The 20,129-nt window shown below is 44.5% G+C and overlaps 1 protein-coding gene across 2 annotated transcripts in view; it reads left to right on the top strand.

Moving 5' to 3' along the window:
• The window catches only part of scaper (S-phase cyclin A-associated protein in the ER), a 59,846-nt gene that overhangs the window by 4,245 nt on the left and 35,472 nt on the right, over positions 1–20,129 (top strand). For both annotated transcript variants that reach the window (XM_071915574.2, XM_071915573.2), the window contains exons 3-20: positions 1,846–1,922; positions 2,302–2,499; positions 5,104–5,204; positions 5,660–5,776; positions 6,467–6,594; positions 6,873–7,153; positions 7,659–8,009; positions 9,142–9,309; positions 9,443–9,509; positions 9,615–9,732; positions 10,105–10,216; positions 10,669–10,809; positions 11,213–11,368; positions 11,484–11,626; positions 11,806–11,887; positions 11,990–12,142; positions 13,451–13,558; positions 17,440–17,576. In XM_071915574.2, the coding sequence (XP_071771675.2) occupies positions 1,846–1,922; positions 2,302–2,499; positions 5,104–5,204; positions 5,660–5,776; positions 6,467–6,594; positions 6,873–7,153; positions 7,659–8,009; positions 9,142–9,309; positions 9,443–9,509; positions 9,615–9,732; positions 10,105–10,216; positions 10,669–10,809; positions 11,213–11,368; positions 11,484–11,626; positions 11,806–11,887; positions 11,990–12,142; positions 13,451–13,558; positions 17,440–17,576 (2,638 nt within the window). The remainder of the gene's footprint in view (positions 1–1,845; positions 1,923–2,301; positions 2,500–5,103; positions 5,205–5,659; positions 5,777–6,466; positions 6,595–6,872; positions 7,154–7,658; positions 8,010–9,141; positions 9,310–9,442; positions 9,510–9,614; positions 9,733–10,104; positions 10,217–10,668; positions 10,810–11,212; positions 11,369–11,483; positions 11,627–11,805; positions 11,888–11,989; positions 12,143–13,450; positions 13,559–17,439; positions 17,577–20,129) is intronic.

The following is a 20,129-nucleotide window of genomic DNA, read 5'->3' as shown; positions in this document are numbered from 1 at the left end:
CTAATATCCAAGATGAAAGAGCTTTAGTAAGCTAGTAACTTATGCCTGCCTGCATAGCACTGTAGTTGGTATTGTAACAATGTGTTTCTCCACATTATTTGGGCTTATGCCAGAGTAAGCTCCTTTTAGGCCTACCTACTCAGATACCCCCCCCCCCTCCCCCCCCCCTTCTCTCGCCCCCACACTCTCTCACTCTTGCTCTGAGTCTCTGTCTCTCCTCTCTCTCTCCTGCCTGTTGTGTTTAGGTCAGTTCAGTTGTATTATGTAAGGCTTCTATGCTGCTCTTCAGTTTGTGTCTGTGTGTTATGTTTACATGAATATAGTAACCCAGCTGATGGCCATATTCCTGTTAATGTCTTCTTTGGTTCATGCTGTTTACATGCACCTCATGCAATTGAATATCCTTTTTTCCATGAATAAACAAATTAATGTAGTAATCTCATCCACTTCTGGTGTCTGAAAAGATGTGCCCACCAGCTACTGCCTCCCTTCTTCTCCCTACTTCTAATACAGGGGAAAGAAATGAAGATCCCCATCGTAAGAATAAAGTCAATACTGCAACTCAGTGCCACTGAAATTATCACCACTGCTAGAGAAGATGTGAAATAAAAAAATTGCATTGTAATTTAGTCTTACTTATCATCTAAAACAATAGGCCTAAGTGTAGTACAAATGTTTTAGAAGTAATGATTTTATTATGATTAAAAACGTTTTTAGCACTACAGCCTCAACTTGAAACATAACTTAGACCCAAACAGCGACAGATATTGGACAAAACTAGAATTATCCCCCCAAGCACCACAGCTGCATAATATTACTGAGGAAACACTGAATGTTCCCATGACGGTGTGAGTCTGTGTTTGCACAGACGATAAAAACAAAAATGAAAGGACTAAGATGTTTACATGCCACAGTAACGTGTTTAAAGGATAATTCCAGTAATTTTCAACCTGGACCTTATTTTCCTAGTTTTTGCCATCATGACAACTGATTATGTTCAAAATTTCGTCACTTAGCCTACTTTTCTTCTATGTTTCTCCAGTTTGTCGGGAGCGATGCTCTCCAATACACACTCAAAGGCCAAAGCAAGCTCCAACAGTTGAACCAAAAAGGCGATTAAAATGCATCTTTGGAAGATATCGGAGCTTGCAAAAAATCACACCAATCTTACTTGTAATTACAATTAAGAGGTTGATGTTAACGTTTTTTTGAAGTTGGCAGTTCATATTTACAGAACATGAACATATGACATGAACGCAGCATCAGAGTCAGTCGGATGTAAGCAGGTGCAGTGTTACCATTATTGTGTTGAAAAGATGTGAAATCACTTTTTGGGTTCAACTGTTGGAGCTTTCTTTGGCCCTTGAGTGTGTATTGGAAAGCAGTGCTCCCGGTGAACTGGAGGAACGTAAAGCTTTACAGTGAAGTAAGAGACAAAATTTAAACACTAATAAACACTGTCAATCTTCATGATGGCAAAAACTAAACTGAGGAAAATAAGGCCAGAGTTGAAAATAATCGGAATTATCCTTTTAATATCTGAGTAAGACAGGCATCTTAAAGGGGTTTCTCATAATCAGAGTATGAGCTTACCTGAGTTATTTTATTTGTGACATTTGCAGGTGTCAACCCAAAACCAGGTTACTTGAAGAATGGTATTTTTTGTGCATGTAACGTATTTTGCCCCCCCCCCCCCCCCCCCCCAGGCCATGTTCAATCTTTTGAGAAGAACATCTTAGATGATGGCAAGATCATTATTAAAGGCATGCTGATTGCTGACTCAAGGCCCAGATTGTTTGTTCCATTAGTAACTTGATATAAGCCTCTTTTCTCTTCTTCACATAGCAAAGTCCAAAAGCAACACCAGTGGCAATCCAAGGGCTCAGAGAATCAACTCTGGACTACACAGGAATAAGAAACAGGTTGGTATATCATCTCTTTGCACTAGAGGGCACCATACACCTAGCTAACTCATCCTTCCTTTTGCCTCATATGTGGCGATTCAAGCCATGAGAAAGAACACTCACCAGAAGTGGATCTTTGATGGTCCTGCAACTCAGATGGTAGTGCATGGCACCAACACTACCAGGAGGCCAGGGGGGTTCAAACCCCCATTGGATCACCCATGTTATAGATATATGCACGCATGGTAATGTAAGGTGCTTTGGGTAAAAAAAAACAAAAAAAAACAAATGGCATATGATAAGCAGGAAAAAGGGCTGCCATATATAAACAAGTTAGAAACTTTGATCGCACTATAATATGTTTGTCATTGTTGACCACAGTGTTTGGTCTGTGCAGAATGCAGGCGTGGAAAGCAAGGGTACAGCTGGTGCCTTGTTGGACAAGGGGGCAGAGAAGAGCCCTACCAAAGCCAGACAGCCCCGCAAGGTGGACCTGCGAGCACGCTACTGGGCCTTCCTCTTCGACAACCTGCGCCGGGCTGTGGACGAGATCTACGTCACGTGCGAATCTGATCAGAGCGTTGTAGAATGCAAGGTTAGTCTCCTTTTGGGGGAATAAAGTACCTAATCACCCCTTTACAAATGCAAATTCTGATCTCACAAAACAGAAATGCCCCGTTTGGAGAGACTGAAAGGTGCTGCCGTTCCTGAACACTAGAGGGGGACATTGAGTTCAGAACCAAATTTCTCCCTCCCAGCTCACATTCCTCCTGATTCCTGCTTTATGTCAGAGGGGCTCTCTTAAGGCTTGCTGGTGAGAGAATTAGCACAGGCCTCTCTCTTGGGCCCGGCTGAGGGGAGTGAATATTGATGACAGACTGTAAACAATATGATTGTACATGTGTTGTGTTGGTTGTCGGGCATTTGCTGACAGGAAATAGAGCCTGGCTATTTCTACTCCCTTTTTGCACTACATCTTGTATCGCTGTTTGAGATGGCAGATAAGGTTAACTCTGACATGACTCTGTCTCTGTTTTGTGGAACTGTGTGTTTTTGTTTTGGTGCAGCCAGTAATTGGCAGAGTGGGTGCTGTGATGTTGCTCCAGGGCTTATACTGGCACGATGTTGCTGTGCCTGTGTTGTATTGATTCTTCTGACATGCTGCATTATACTGAGCATGGTTCTGGTGACGGCCTGCGGTCAGTACCGGAGCCCAGCTCCCTGTGGTGTGGTCGGCTTGCTGTCAGTGCCACAGCCCAGCTCCCTGTGGTGTGATCAGCATGTTGTCAGTTGGTCTGTGTCAGACATCTGGCTGCTAGGTGTTTTTCTCATACTGCTATATTCCCTCTACACCCCTATGCCGGCTAATGGCCATGGAGCTGGGCGCTGCTCATAATCCCCATCCCACCCAGCTGGGACTAATGGACACTGATAGATGATAGAGTCATCTGGAGGGGAAGCAGAGTGCTCTGATAGCCACCAGCCACAATCCCCTAGTGTAGCTGAGGGCAATCTACATGGTGTGCTCTCACACAAACAGCTCGCCATTTTCCACCTATAAACTTATGGGCATAAACACACAACACTGGTCAAGAAACTCTGACTAATTCTCTGCTAGGGCTACCTTACTTTACGTTTACCTTTTCCTTTGTTCTGCTTTTTGTATAGTTTTGAATAAGAATCGCAGGGTTGCACTAATCTAATGCATTGGTTCCCCGCTTAGAGGGGAATTGTTCAGCCCAGCAGCATGATTCATGTGTGCTTATTAATAACGCCCACATCTCTTTAACCCACAGCCCCCTGGCCTAATTAGTTTTTATCAAGTATTCTTCCGTGTGACCCCTGATTTATTAGACTCATCACAGGCAGCACAGGTTGAGGCTCTCTATTCTTCAAGGAACTATAAAGTAGAATCCACGAGATTCACTCAAACAGACTCTACTAGCCTGGAACTATTTTAAAATTGAAGAAAAATCAAAAGGTATAAGTTTTGAATTTCTCACCCAGGGTCAATAAATATAACCAAGACCGTACCTGTTCATTCTAGGTCCTATGTCTAGGCCACAGGCTTTCACTGCCCATCCTGCTTTATGGTCACACGCCTCTGGAAGGTTAAACATTTTGTCATTCCTCATGAAATGTTATGGGAGGGTTGTATTTAGGTAAGTGTGCCTGTTAACATGCAGTGGGAGCCAGAGCTTTATAGTGCCTTCACTCACTGTTGGTTTATCTGTCAGAGGAGCAGCAAACTTCCCTCCATCTCAGCCTTCATTACCAAATGAACACTGGGCCATGGCGGTGGGCTTTGCCTGTTAACCAGCTCTAATCAGCAGACCTGCTGCTGGACACATCTTTCACTGGCCTGACTTGTCTATTAACTAAAAGCATTGTGAAGCTTTACTCTCAATTACCACTCCCTTCACGCTCCCCATCCATCAACTGTGTCTGTTTCATTAGAGCTCTGGGAAAAAGCTCCACACAGCCCACCACCTCAGAATGGCCACCTCTGTGAGCAACAGCCCTAGTATGGATAATAGGCCTGAGCTATCAGTCTAGTATAGGCTGTAGCTTTCTCTGTTTTTTTCTAAAACATTTTGTTAGTCTTGTGCACAAGAGCATGTTATGGTCCAACTGGTGCGCAGGCTCCCACCCCATTGCCTTCCAGCAGTAGTACCTTGACTCACCTGAGATCCCTATGACTTTATTTTTTAAACTGACTTAAATTGCAGATTTGGGCCCACAATAAACATTCTATATGCCTGTTATTGGTATCATTGGAAAAACAAACTAATCTGAATTAGAATTTCCCAATATCTCTGTCAGATAAACACAAATCACTGTAGCTCTCAAAAAGAGTTGGCATATTTCTTTGCATAAACTAACTGACCTCCAGAAATGTCACAGAGATAAAGCTCTAACCAGAGAATACTATAACATGACAGGTATAAGAGGACAGTGTATGCTTATATTATGCAATGGGTAGCAAAATATCAATACAAATTTGGTAGGATTGAGGTCAAGTCTTTTGCAAGACACAGTGGAGATTGGTATTATCAGGTAGTCTTAAGTGACACATGTCCAAGGTCCACATTGACACTGAAAATGATTTGTTGAGGCAAATGTGTTGCAAAACTGCCTTTCCATTGTTCATGTTAGTGCTTAAAATCAGTCTCTGTCCCATTGTAATTGCTATTTTTAGGAGGTGTTGATGATGTTGGACAACTATGTACGGGATTTCAAAGCTCTCATAGACTGGATCCAGCTCCAGGAGAAGTTGGAGAAAACCGATGCCCAGAACAGGTGATCTATGTTTTTTCTTTCTCTCTCTTTCTCACTCTTTCCCTTTGTCTCTCACTCTCATTCACTCCCCATTTTCAATTGCTCCCTGAGGTGAAACTGGAAGTGCCGGTGTCTGGTCCCTGGCTTTGAGTCACAAACAGAATGGATCAATAGCCTTGGCTTTAATTCAAAGAGATCCATGAGTTTATTGGCTTCTCTTTAACACAGTGACCACTGCAACCGTAAATTGACTAAGAAATGAAATTCCCAGTGCTGCCTCCCAATTTGTTCATTTAAAGCATACTGTTAATCAATAAGACAACCTGAAAGTTTTACATGGCTCATTTATTGCATAAATTGCAAAGTGAATCAGCCATTTAACTAATTTGCAAAAGTGTGAGCCAAGTGTGTATTTGGCTACTAGGAATTGTAATTAGTATTAGTTAAAGAATGTTTGCCACTCTCACTTTGTCCAGGCCCACCTCTTTAGCCTGGGAGGTGCGTAAGATGTCTCCGGGACGTCATGTGATGCCCAGCCCCTCGGCTGACAGGATTGTTCCATCTCCAAGCGCACGTCGCTCCCTCAACTTTGGGTAAGCTCTCTCTGTCATTATCTCTTGTAGTGCATCAGTGCCGGTCTGCCATGCGAACCCCCAGTTTGGTTTTTCCATCACCATTAGGCATTTGATTTGATTTTAAAGATCAACACAAACTTTAATTTGATTAAAATTGTATCACAAGACATCCTGTTATTAAAAAATCAATATCTGAAATGATGCGCTAAGCCCTGCCTGTTCTGAAGGGGTTAGGGAATGCAGACTACGTTATCTACTAATCGGGCGATTGATTGCTGATGGTGAAGCATTTGTTTAATGTAATTTGTTGAGTCTCTCACTCTTTGGCCACAGAATCAGTGGGAGGTGTAGATGAAAGTGTCGGTTAAAGACTGCTGAAGCATCGGTTCAATATGTGCAGTGCTCTGTAATCGGATGCTGCAGGAAATGGATATTGATCATGACGGAGGCCTGTTGCCCAATACAGTCCTGTGCTATCTCAGAGTGGAGAGTGCTGGGGTTAGATAGACACTATCGTCAGACCTCTGAAGTATCTTGGACAGGCAGTAGGAGCTGCTCAGAGACCGGATGCTTGGTTAGCGCTTGACTAACAAAGAGTTGTTATAACGGCACGATGATGCTGAAAGGCTTACCTGCTCACAGTATAGGCTTCATTGTACAGGCGGCTCGGTGTTTGCTCACATCTTCTGATTTGTGTGTGTTCTCCAGTGGTCCTCCACCTACACTGGCTGCAGCCCGGCTCTCCCACACAGGCCCCAGCTGGGCCGACCGGGTGAAATGCACTCAGTCCCTCCCCATCTCCAGTCAGCCTACCGCCTCCCCAGTAGAAAAACCGGGTAAGTATGTGTCCTCAGGGGCGTCCTGGTGGCTCAGTGGTCTAAGGCACGTACCATGCGACGTCCTGGGTCTGAATCCGGCCCAGGAACTTTGTTGCACGTCATTCCCCTCTCCCAATCTTTAATGTCTCTCTATACTTTCATCTGTCAAATAAAGGTGAAAAGGTTTCCTCATGCACAGACCCCTAATTGTATGAGTACTCTGAGAGAATGTGTGTCCTTCCAACACAGAATGCACAGTAGCACAGCATCTTCTCCTTGATTGATGTGTTTTCCAGGTAAGAAGGATGCTGAGGGCTGGGAGACTGTCCAGCGAGGACGTCCTGCCAAGCCTCGCTCTGCCGCCATAGTTGCCAAGGTCAGTCCTGTCTTGGCTCATGTCACCCCCAAACAGGACAGCACCAAGGATAACCAGCCACAGCTGCTGCCACCGGAAGAGCAGCAACTCCGTCCTCAGTGTCCCCAGGATAAGAAAAGGGCCCAGACGGACTCCGAACAGCCAGTACCTGTGGAGACTGGCCCCCTGGCTGGAGATTCAGAGAAAGGGCACATGATGGAGGTACTGAGGCCCACTCCCTTACTCTCTGACGTCTCTCCCCTCAGCAATCCCCAGATATCAATTATTCAGGAGGAGCAGAGTAACACTAGACTGTTTTATCAGCCACATTGTTTTTGTTTTGGGCTCCACGATATTCATAGACAGGCTGTCCAGACAGGGATATCAGCTTTAAGGCGATTGATTGTACACTGACATTTCAGAGGCAGAATACCCATTTTCACTCTCATGAAATAAATACTCTATCTATGCCTCAAAACACACTTGGTAAGGGTGTGTTATAGGCATCGGTTCATTTTGAAATACAAATCTGTATTTCTAATCTGCATTTTTTGATCAAAATTGAATGTTTAGGGCATGTTAGTGCCAGCCTCCCTGCATGATGTGTGTTTTCAGCTGTGCGTGAGTCTTGATTGGTTTGATTTTTTGTTATTGCTCTCATGAATTGCTTGAAATGTGCATGTCTTTAATTGAGTTTGCGTGTGTTTGTGTGACTGTGTCGGTGCAGCCCCCAGCAGAGCGTGTACAAGATTCGGGGCAGTGTGTCGACGCACCCTGCGAAGACGCGCCTCCCCACATATCAGCTCTCACCCCTTCCCAAGCCCCAGAGCCCACCCCATCCTCAGCCCCAGTCCCGCCCACAGCCATTTCCCCACCAGTCCCAGTCCCTGCTATAGCCATCTCCCCATCCCCAGACCTCCCCCAGACGGACGGGCTCGGTGCGCTGCTGGCCTTGGGGGACAGTGGGGCTGTGGGGGGCGCGTCGCAGGGCATGGCCACATCTGCTCCAGGACAGGCTGAGACTCCCATGGCAGCGGTGAAACTGGAGAGTGTGCTGGACCCCACAGAGCTTTCTACTGTGAGTGCTGAGAGATGGAGGAGCAGAGGGAGGGGAGGGCGGGGGGCCAGGGATCCCCCAGGGTCCTTCACCGCCTAAACAAAGTCAATCTTAAGAAACCTCCAGACCAAATGTGCAGGCGAGGCTGCATAGCTCTGTGCAATGTTGTCATAGCACCAGTTACTCTGAGGGCGGGGGCCTATAGCTGTGAGTAGATGGCCTTTGTAGGCTCAGAAGGTGTTGCCCAAAAATGATCTCCCAACTTGTTTTGTTTTTTTCTAATCACTTTTAAAATTCTGTCAAGCGGAAAAAGCAAAGGAACCTGGACAGAATTTCCAGTTAGTATTTAACCCAAAGGGTCTTGTCTTGCCTATGTCAGGTGTTGTCTTTATTGTAAAGGGTGTATGGTGAGCCTAGATTAAACACCGATCTGGTCTTTGTGCTGGGCTAGGCCACACACATGTTGGATGGCTTAGGTAGGCCCAGTACGGCCCCATGTAAGAGACAAACATCCTCAGTGTTGAGAGTAGGCTGTCCCTCATTTACCTCTATAAATTTATGTAGAATAGTGGCTGGCCTGTAATAATCTGTGACTCATTCCCATATTGTTGCCATCTCATAAAAATATCCCCACCCCAAAATACTTTGATGATAGTATCTCTGACCAAGGATGTAGTAAATTCCTTTTCCATTTAGGTCTGTTTGGATGCAGTTATATCATCCAAATAAACGTTTCAAAGACAAACTTAGCAGCTTTGTATCAAGCTTCATAAGCAAGCTGTCAGTGAAATGTTTCATCAGTTGCCTCCTTCCACCATCTCTTCATCCTCACAGTGAACATGCCCTGCATGACTCTTGAATGCTTCCTCACTTGTGATTCTTGTGATGATTGTGTGGTACAAACTGTGATTGGGTTGAGTTGGTGTTCCCTTTGACCTTTTGAATTGCACGCCCATGTGCGATAATTGGACCAACTGTTCAAGAGCTGAAATATGTATAGCTATTTGAGAGACCTCATCAATGGCTGTGGATACTCGTCTTTGGTTAAGAAACGTTTTCTCCATTTAAAATATTCCATAATATATACATTTAGTTTGAACAACTCAACATTTATGAATTTGTGTGTGAGTTGGTATCTGTGCCCTGTGTCTAGCCCCAGTCAATGGCAGAGGTCCTAGCCAAGAAAGAGGAGTTGGCCGACCGTCTGGAGAGGGCCAACGAGGAGGCCATCGCCAGCGCCATCGCTGAGGAGGAGCAGCTGACCAGAGAGATTCAGGCTGAGAACAACGACCTGGAGACAGACAATGAGAGTGACTTCTCTGTAAGATTCCTTATGCACATTAATCATTTTCTGGGACCTTTGGTTTGGTTAGTCTGTATAGATTTAGATTTTTTGTTTTCTATTTTAATGTGAGTTGACATCACTGTGTAAAAAACACATCTCTTTACTACAGACTAGCATTGGCAATGGAGGTTGTGGACTCAATATGGATTGGAGTGATATGCTGGCGGATTATGACGGTATGGAGGTCGACATCTAAATGACAATTGAACTTTCACTCTTGGTAATGGCATGCATTGCATTTTAGGTGTACTCATCGTTTCCTTTGCCGTTCTTTCCTGTAGCTCGGGAGCCATGGCGTCAGAGTACGTCATGGGGGGACATGGTGGAAGAGGAACCTGCGCGGCCTCCTGGACATGGGATCCACATGCATGAGAAATTGTCCTCACCATCACGCAAAAGGTGAGGTCAGCCCTCCTCCACATTCATTCATTGATACCTGCAACTACCCAGCACAACCAACTGTACATGTTAAGTGCCTTGCTCAACAGCACCTCAATTGTAGTTTTTGAGGCAGGGGAGAATGTTACTCATTCACTACCCTTATTTTTTTCAGCCTTAATTTAACAAGGATGGAAACTGGCAGCCTTACAGTCAAAGGCCCACTTATCTTACCTTCTCTTAGCTTTAGGTCTCCCTTCGCTTACCTACAGGTCTCTCTTCTCTTACCTTTATGTCACTCACTGCCACACCAAAGATAAGAGAAAGTGCATATCACAGTCCACCGCTGCCTTGTGTATTGTTGGGAAGGATTATTTCCCTGTTTTTTGGCAGAACCATCGCTGAGTCCAAGAAGAAACACGAGGAGAAGCAGCTGAAGGCCCAGCAGCTGAGGGAGAAGCTCCGGGAGGAAAAGACGCACAAACTGCAGAAGCTTTTGGAGAGGGTGAGTGAGCGCCCATGCCGAGTCGAGGGAAAACACCCTAAAGAAACCCCAAGCAGGCTAAGCCCAGCCTGGCTCACAAGGAGAGGTTCTGTCAGCACACTGCCAGATAGAATCACTAAATATCATAGCCCCCCCAGTCTCATACAGGCCAGCTGGCCGCAGACACTTGTGAGAGAGACCCCTGGCCAAAATCAACAGGCTTTCATGAAGTTTGTTTTTGTTCTCCAGGCCATGGTGAGATGAGTGAGTCCTAGAATAAATCAGGATTAACCACATAAATACATGAAGTGGTGTATATTCGCATTAATCCCCATGTGGACACACTGGAGAGGGTAGCAACTGATGAATCAAGAAACTGTTGTCTGTATTGGGTTGGAGAATGCACATTTCTCTTTTTTTAACATGTGCATTATAACCCCTGCTTCTCCCCTCACTCCTCACACTCTCTTCAGGAGAAGGAGGTAAGGAAATGGAAGGAGGAGTTGTTGGATCAGCGTCGGCGGATGATGGAGGAGAAGCTGTTGCATGCAGAGTTCAAGCGGGAGCTGCAGCTCCAGGCCATCGTGAAGAAGGCCCAGGAGGAGGAGGCCAAGGTAGAGGAGTTCCCCTGAAAGGCCATAGCATAGGCGTCTTACAGCTGAGGAATTTTCCGAATTAAGTCGGCTACTTGCGGTCATACTTTTTTTACTCAAAGTGTTACATTACGTCAGTACATACACAATCCCAGTGTTGAGGTTTGGGGACGTGTCAATTTGGCTGACTCTAGCCTAAATATTGTCCCCATTTTAACACATATTATTTATATATTTAGGCTACAGTCAGCCAAACTGACATGCCCCCAAACCTCTATCCTGTGAATATATGCATGTAAGTAATGTTTGATATATTTATACCTATGTGTGTTCATATACATATACACATATATATGTATAATGTATATGTATCATACACACATGCTATATGTGTCCTGAGGAGTAAGTATATGTGTCTGTGCAGGTGAATGAAATAGCGTTCATCAACACACTGGAAGCCCAGAACAAGCGGCACGATGTCCTGGCCAAGTTGAATGAGTACGAGCAACGCCTTAACGAGCTGCAGGAGGAGCGACAGAGGAGACAGGAGGAGAAGCAGGCCAGAGACGAAGCAGTACAGGTACCACAAACAACGCTCAACGCTCTCTCAGGCTTCTTTCCTTCACATTTAATTTGTCCACCAGTAACTTTCACATTAAGGTGCAACTCCAGTCTCTTCTCTTCTCCTTCTATAGGAGCGCAAGCGGGCCCTCGAAGCAGAGCGGCAGGCGAGGGTGGAGGAGCTGCTGATGCGGAGGAAGGAGCAGGAGGCTCGTATCGAACAGCAGAGGCAGGAAAAAGAGAGGGCTAGAGAAGATGCAGCGCGAGAGAGGGCCAGGTTTGTATCCCTGATTCCCCTCAGTGTCGGGGCTATATGCACCGGGGGCTCTACCAATCGACGTTTGAATCCGACAGTTGTTTGGACAAACTGCGAGAGACTTGTAGTAGGCTTTAGATGTAGTTTGTAAAATTTGATTTACGGTGGCTTTACACTGCTCTCGTCTGTCCTCTCTTCAGAGACCGAGAGGAGCGCCTGGCTGCTCTGAGCGCTGCTCAACAGGAGGCCATGGAGGAACTGCAGAAGAAAATTCAGATGAAGGTAAATTATCCTCTACCGCCTCGCATCTTCACCACCTCCAGTTGTGAGAGCGTACAGGATTCCCTGTTTCCCATATGATCTCTTATCTGGTTTCTTCCCTAGCACGATGAAAGCAGCCGTAGGCATATGGAGCAGATCGAGCAGAGGAAGGAGAAGGCAGCTGAGCTCAGCAGTGGTCGACATGCCAACACAGACTACGCCCCCAAACTGACACCGTATGAGCGCAAGAAACAGTGCTCTCTGTGCAATGTTGTGGTACGTCCAGTCTCATCATCAGTCTCGGGGCTTAGTTTTGAATGAGTTATACTCCTAGGCCCTTTGGTGTCCTTGACTTACATATATTGACTCTGACCACGCCAGATTCTAGATCTCACATCACATTATCAGCATATTGCTTCACATTCTAATTTGCTTGATTCATTCTCCAAAGTGAAGTTCACCCTTCGTTTAATTATTTTATCGTCATGAGCTAATATGCAAGTCTCATTGGTTTACATGGACATGGGGGGGAGATACAGACACATTGGCTGCAGCAGAGCAGCTGTGGACAACTTCTCTATGTTACTTGACAGGCTGCATACATAAAAATGCTGACAGGAAGGTGATTCAGAGGATTTTTGGAAGAGAGCACATTTAAATGAGGATTTAACGGCATTGATTAAACATGAACTCTTAAACAGCGATTTACGACTGGGCATGATTATGCTTTTTCTAGTGTCAGGTAACAAATCCACAGGCGGACACATTTATCTGTGATGGACCAGCCACCACAGCAGCAAGGGTGAGACACCTTGAGGCTCCAAACCAGCATCAGATAAAGAGGAGGGTCGAGGGTGTCAGAGAGAATCTTGTTAAAATGTTAGATGACCTTGGCCAGCATCTGACACCAGAGATCATGGATGGGTCAGCAGCAAGCACTCTATTTAATGACATTAAACACAGGCCATCCTAAATGGGCTTTGTTCCAGCACTGGGAGGACAACAACATTGCCTGTTCTACACCTGCCTCTTGTTGTGGCCATTTCTCAGCCTTGCACCACTTTTTGCGCTTGTAAACATCTATGTCGAGTCCAGTATTGTCCTCAACTTGACTTGACAATACTGGACTACGTTGTATTTTAGAGCCAGCAAGGGGAGCAGGTGTAAAATGCCATGTAAGGCAGTGTGGGATTTTTAATACGAATATGTGTTTCTTTTGTTCAATATAAAGATTCTAGGAGAAAATTATTGTCTTTTAGTGTTTTCTCCAGCCCCTTACTCTTTGTTGCTGTAGGCAATCAGTATTATTACTCTGTCCTGTTAAAAAAAGATAATTTAATGAAATATAAGTCAACTTAGGTATATGGCACAGTTCACATGGTGTGGCTTATGTAACAATTCACATTTCCCTTGCTCAGTCATTGCTTTAAACAGAGGTTCAGCGGAGGAAGGTCATGTCCCACTGAAACGCCCATGTGGTATATCATTTCACCAGCCTCCCATGGGCCTCTGTTGACCCCTTCCTGCCTCTGTCTCCATTGTGTCCTCAGCAGTGACCTCTGACCACAGTGTTTGTGTTTGCAGATCACCTCGGAGGTGCACCTGTTCAGCCACACCAAAGGCAAGAGGCACCAACAGGCCGTGCGAGACAGTAGCAGCATCCAGGGACGGGAGCTCTCTGATGAGGAAGTGGTGCGTATCCCCCACACACTGCCAAGCACAAAGTTAACAACATCCATTCACCCTTGCCACTCTAGTGCTGCCTCTGTAATGTAAAAAGACAAGAGACACAGTGATTGCCTTTTATGACGTGGTCATTATTATTGTTTATGCATCCCCTTATATATTGTCAAGGCTCTGTTGTGTGGCTTTGTGAGATTACAAATGGGCCTTGAAATGTACACAGTTAGGGTTCAGTGCTTCAGTGGAGGGGTGACATCACCCCCTTGTCTCCAGGCTGTTTTGTCATGGAGGGCTTTCCATGGGAAGGCAGCTCGTTAATGCAAGGTAACCTCTCAGGCTGCAATATGAGATTGGCTTTTCAACAGTGCTCTTTGTGAGGCTGACAACTGTTGGTGCTATACGCAGCACCTTTGGCCCCGGCACCTCCTTCATTCAAAGCTTTTTCAGTGGGGAATAATTGATACCCCCTCCTTCCCTTCCTCTAAATCATTTCCTTTCCAAATGCAGGTCATTTTTTCTGTTTGACAGTATGATAAACAAGGCAATGGAGGGAAGCAATCCACCAATATAGTGCTATAAACAGTTCATATACGAGTACCGCTTCAAATACACTTGCAATATATCCCTCTCTGTATGATATAGCTGCACTGGTAGCCATATTATGGAGGCTTTACTGTTTCCCCGCCTCAGATCTTACTGTACATGCTTATCAGTGAAAGTTTAAGCCTAGCTGAACATCAGATTATGCTCCATGTCTAATCATACATCCAGCTCATTCTAAACGTTGTACTTGACAGGCTGTATTGCGTACATTCTTGGTGGATTGCGGTTATTAGTTATTGCAGTATCTTTGATAGATAATATTTGGATGTTCCAGAACTATTTTTTTTCCCCACATTTTCTTTTAATGTGTGAAAGGTAATCAAGCCATCCAATAGAGGTATTTCTTAGGGCTTTGTTTAGATAGACTTAGCTGGCCCCTCGTTATTTATGTCAAAGCTCATTTTGGTGTCCACTATTTCATTCATGCGACTGCCAACTATTTTCCAGACTGCGGCTCCATAACTCTTGCTGCAATGAAAGATTTTTAATTAAAATGAAGATGGTTGGCTGAACTGTGCAGAGGTCACTCCATAGTTTTTCAGAGGAAGCGGGCGGCAGATGCCCCGTGCCTTCATATTTAGTCATTTTCTCTCATTCTGAAAGACTTGCGAATTAAATTGAAAATACAAAGATTATCAACAGGGCGGGATCGATGTGCGGGGAGAACGCCTGGGATTGCAATCACTCTCTTTACTTACACTTATGAGTTGTCATCTGTCCTGGTTTAATATGATGGAGGTAATGTCCAGGACCCCTGGCTTCTGACATACGGAATTTATGTATTGTTCACCTTTTGACACGGCAGCTGAAAAACATTGGTGGCTTGTCTGAGTGAAGACTCCTCTCCTCCCATGTCAGCCCCTGTCTAGTGCTGGGCAAGCATGGCCAGCAGAGGGATCACCAGACTGTAGAGGGATGAGGCAGGCTCCGGGTACTGGAGCTGACCTCCCAAAGGCACTGAATAGTCCTAAAGGTCTTGTTGTTGAAACCACTCTGATGGCCACGAATTGAGAACCCTGATGAAATATCCAGAGTGCCAGCTGAAGCTAGCCTCTGCCTCCCCAGGCTGTTTTGAGAACGGATCGTCGTCTAGTTATAGGAATGAAGCTGCTGTTACTGATATCATGGAGGACAACCGTTGTATTAAAAGAGGGATCAGAAAAAGATATGGGACCACTTTTAGTTTACCAAGTTTCAGTTTAAATTTGGTTTCAGTTTTTTGTGCTGTATTGGCCCTCCTTAAATGTCACTGATAGCATTCACTTCACAATACAAAAATGTCATGTGAACCACTGTAGCAATGGTAACTCAATCCAGTGTAGCTTCATATCCTACCTAGTAGCCAACATGAAATACAGCTGTCTGTTTCACGCCAAATGGAAAGCCTACCTCTCAGGCCTTTGTATATGACAAAAGAGGTACCGGGTGAACATATCACTTAGATTGTGTATTTGTGTAGGCTGCCTTTCATTATATGGTGTGTGTGTGTGTGTGTGAGAGAGAGAGAGAGAGCGAGGGAGAGAGAGAGAGATGCTTAGAGTGGTATTGTATTACTCCCACCAGAGCCAATCTGTAGTATTGTGCAGTAGCGATGCCCTTAGGCCAGTCTCTTTGCCCCTTTGTTTCAATGGTTCAATGGTAGGCACCTGTCTGTCATCGAGTCTGATCGACTCAAACACTCCTCACAAACTACAGCACCGCCACTGAGCCTAGCCTCCTAACAAATGTAGATTCAATTTATGAATTCATATCATGTATATTGATATCTGCCAAATGTGCCATTGTCCACGTGTCAGCATTTTACTGTATTTGACGGCTTAATATTTCAGGTCTCCATTAATTTGCCAGTGTGATTTTTGATAAGGTTGATGTCTTGGAGGTGTTACTGAAACAATTCCATTAAGTGAGTGGCCAGTGTACTGGATAGCCTCTCAGAGAGATTACTGAACAGCTGCCCCCCCAAGCAAGGGACAGCTACGGCCATGACTGACCTGTAGTGTCAGGGAGTAGAGGGCAGACGTTTGTGCATGCAAATGTGCACACAACACACACACACACACACACACATGCACACACCCTTCCTAGGAAACACAATACTCTCACATGTTGCAGTGCCATTTTCATTTCCAAAGTTATCGCCATCCCCTTTCCCCTGTTCTACTCATGTTACTCTATGTATCTATGAAGCTCTGAACAACAGTCTTAAGTCATTCTTATTCAAGCTGAGAGACCAGCTTGATCACAAATTAATTACTATCACAAATTGGTCAATCATTAAGTCAAAACCGTAAAGAAACTCTTGAAAGAATTGATTTTAGAGCCACTCGAGAACTTTGCTCCACCCCTTGACATATGATTAACTCTGGCTCTGTCTAGACCACCTAAGGACACCTGTCTTTCAACGGCTCACTTTGAAAACCCCTATTCAGGCAGCAGGTGCACTGCCAACACTTGTGACCAAAGGGTATGCCATCCCACACACAGGTTAGCTAGACTGCTGAATGGAAACCCTTTATCTGTGAGGCCATCCTATCCTCTGGGGTGCTGGATGACAGGATAATTGGGTAATTGGTTTCTTGCACATGCATCATGTCGTTCAAATTGGGTTACATTCCCCTGTCTCCTGGTGGAAATATCGGAATCATCTGACAGGGCTAGACGGGAAGCAACACCTCCAGCCCTTTAGCCCGTCTGTGGGCGTGTGGCTTCAAAAGAGCACAGAGTATTGGAAGTACCTCGGTAATTACAGGATATAATGGCATTGCTGAGAGGTGTAGAACGACATGTCACACAATGGATACACGCCACCTTTTTAAAATGGATAGCCTCTACTTACAGACATTTGCCATGGATTAGCTTTTGCTGCATTATTTCCATGGTAATGTTGACATAAGTTGCTACATTTAGTTTGGCAACCTACTGTGCTGACCTCCTGTGAAAAACTCTTCATCTTAGTATGGTACGCTTCTAGGCTCAGCTGAAATTCTTGCAACAAGAATAGCTTTTAGATTAACATTTGGGGGGCGGACTGTAGGACTCTTAACTCCCTCTCAGAAAGTGGAGGTCCTGCGCATTTGTCAGCTGAGAGAGAATATTAGTATTGTAGTAGTGTCACTATTCTCCCAGCCTCAGATGATGCAATATGTTTTCGCTTTTGCCCTTCTCCATCCCGTTATCTGCCTTACTATATTTGTATGCTCTTTTATACCAACTGTTCAGTAGCATATAATGACTAATATATTTTTTTGCCAATAATGTTTTTCATGTATGGATTTTGTCCACTGCAGGAGCATCTTTCCTTGAAGAAATACATTGTGGATATTGTGACGGACAGCTCTGTCTCTTCGGAGAGCGTGAAAGATGGAGAGGAGAGGCAGAAGGCGCGGAAGAAGGCAAAGAAGCTCCGCGCAAGGATGAACTCCAGGTCAGTTATCCATTCTCTCTCTCTCTCCCTCTCCCCCTATCCCCCTCTCCACCCTCTCAGAGGACAAAACTGTGCCAGGACTTTTTTATGAGTGACAAGGAGATGGAAAGCAGATGTTATGTGCATCCCGGCTGTCCACAGAGTAACACTGATGAGCTTAATTTATGACCACTTTCTGTGATTGGGGAGCAAAACTGGGAATCGATCTCAGAGCCCTGGCTTTCACCTGTAAAGAGCTTTCTTCCAAATTGCTGCCATGGCACTGCCAAAACTGATGCTTCCTTCAGTGTACAGTATGTATGTTAAAGTATGTATAAACCATGGCTATTTTTTTATTTCTCTGAGGTATTGATTTTTAAATGAAGTATCAAGGAAAATCAATAGTAATCAACAAATAGGAGGCAGCGCTCCTCTGTGTCAGAACCTGGACCCGGGCTCAATCAATTTAGTAGGCTGTCACAACAGGGATGGAGGGGATTGGAGAGGGATAACGTGTTGTTGACAACACCCGAGTTGTGGGATGAGGATTTGTCATTGGTGCAGGTGGGAGGGGGGTGATAGCACCACAAGTAGAATGATATGAATGTCTGAGATACATTGCTAAGTTTGCAGTCTATAGTAAGTGCCAGGAAACCCACACACTATAAAGAATTAAAGGGACATTAAATAATCGATGACTTTTATTGACCTTTAGCGGCAACCATGGAATTTCATTATGGACATTTCTCAGCTTACAGTGGCCTGTAATTGATAAAGTAATAAAGTCATATTTTCACAATAGAGATAAGTTAAAAAGAGCAGAGATCCAACAGAAACGTCCAGTGATGAAGTGATATATTACATTGCAAAATACTATAACAATAATATTGCTTTGTCACTTGTTTTAATTTAATTAATTAATTTATTTATTTTTCTTTCTTACGACATGTGTTGTGACTCCGGCAACACGTAGCACTGTCGTCCATCGTTGAGCAGTTGAAAATGTGACTTCCAGTGGTCGGGGAGTGTTGGCTTTTCCAAAACAGAGTAAGGGCCAGAAAGTAGAGTTTTGATAACCAGTCGTCTCAACACCTGGAGAAGTAATCGTTGAGTCATTGGTATTGATCAACAACCGTATCAAACCCATGCAAATATATTATGTCATTTTGTGCTATGGGACAGTAAAAATCTTTATTTATTGCACCTTAAGGATGGGAGGTTTCTTATGCGAAAACTCAGTCTTGGGCTGTGCTCTCAATTAGTGAGATGACTTTATCAAGATTGCATTTTCAGGATATTACTTTACCCCAAACTAAATGAGCATTCTCATTTGATCTTCAGGACAAAGTATTATTCAAAAGAAGAATAAGAGGCACCCACAGCCTGACACGCCCATCCCATTCTGCTACAGTTCTTTATTATCAGTGCTGCTGCTTTTGGCTTTCTGGGGCTCAGCGGTGCTGAGAAAGTGACAACATGATCTGCCTCTGTTCACTGTCACTCCTGCCCCAGCCCTGCTGAGACTAGCACTCAAAGGGAACAGGCTTTCTAAGGTCATAAATAACACAGAGCCCCAGTAAGCATAAAGGTGAGCCGCTCCACCGCTGGGTGGAAATGAGCCATTTTATTGGAACACCGTATGGTGTCCGTAAAACGCAAGAGGTTTTCACTAGACTTCTAGGCCAACTTGCAGCCCTGTTCTGTCATAAAGCAGTGCACACACATTTTAACCCACATGTTTTTTTTGTGGCTTGGCTAACCTACTCTAATAATAAGTGTTTTGGGTAGGAAAATATGGCATTAAAATGGCATGTAAGTAGCCTGTCAGTTAGTGTCAGGATGGGTTCTGAACTTGGAAACCCAAGTCTCCACTTATCCTCTTGTACGAGCTGTTTGCCTGTAGCTGGTTGCATGTGGTTTGCTCAGCAGGGAACAGAGTGGCCAGTGTGTGTGTGGACCTCAGAGGGAGGTGTGTATACAAAGACACTGCTGTACAGAGTATGAAGTGGTGAGCACAGCTCTAACTCATTTCACCCAGTTTGCTGCCCCAGATGGGGATATAGGGGAGCTGGAGGGGTCCTGCTGGTAAATGAACACACACACTTCCCCACGTACATACAAGCTAAATGGGTTTTATGCACATTGAGCTATTGAGATATTAGGATCATTTTTATTTATTTTATTTATTTCTACTTATTTATTGCCACTGACTTGATGCTTGACTTTCAAGTATTATATACTCTTTTAGTTGAAATGTCGTATAAATTGTAATCACTGTTTTAATCCATTTATGCTGCATAGGAAAGAAATGTATAATAGTTGCCTCCCTGTAAAATAAGTTGGGGTATAAGGAATTGCTGTCTACTTTGTTATGAATTGCTTATTAGTTTTACATGGTAGATTTGTGCTTTTTCCCTTATTGCTGATTACTGATATTTATTGCCCCTGGCCCATTTAGCCGGGCCTGCCGCTGACAATGATGAATTGCTCGGCAATTGCTCCCCGTTTAACCTGGGTAGGTATAAACCTGTCTGAGATTAATATTGTAATATCAAGAATGACAAACGGGCCAGG

Source organism: Centroberyx gerrardi, chromosome 4 (assembly GCF_048128805.1).
Source record: "Centroberyx gerrardi isolate f3 chromosome 4, fCenGer3.hap1.cur.20231027, whole genome shotgun sequence".
Taxonomy (NCBI): Eukaryota; Metazoa; Chordata; class Actinopteri; order Beryciformes; family Berycidae; genus Centroberyx; species Centroberyx gerrardi.
This window is presented reverse-complemented; position numbering and strand designations above follow the sequence as displayed.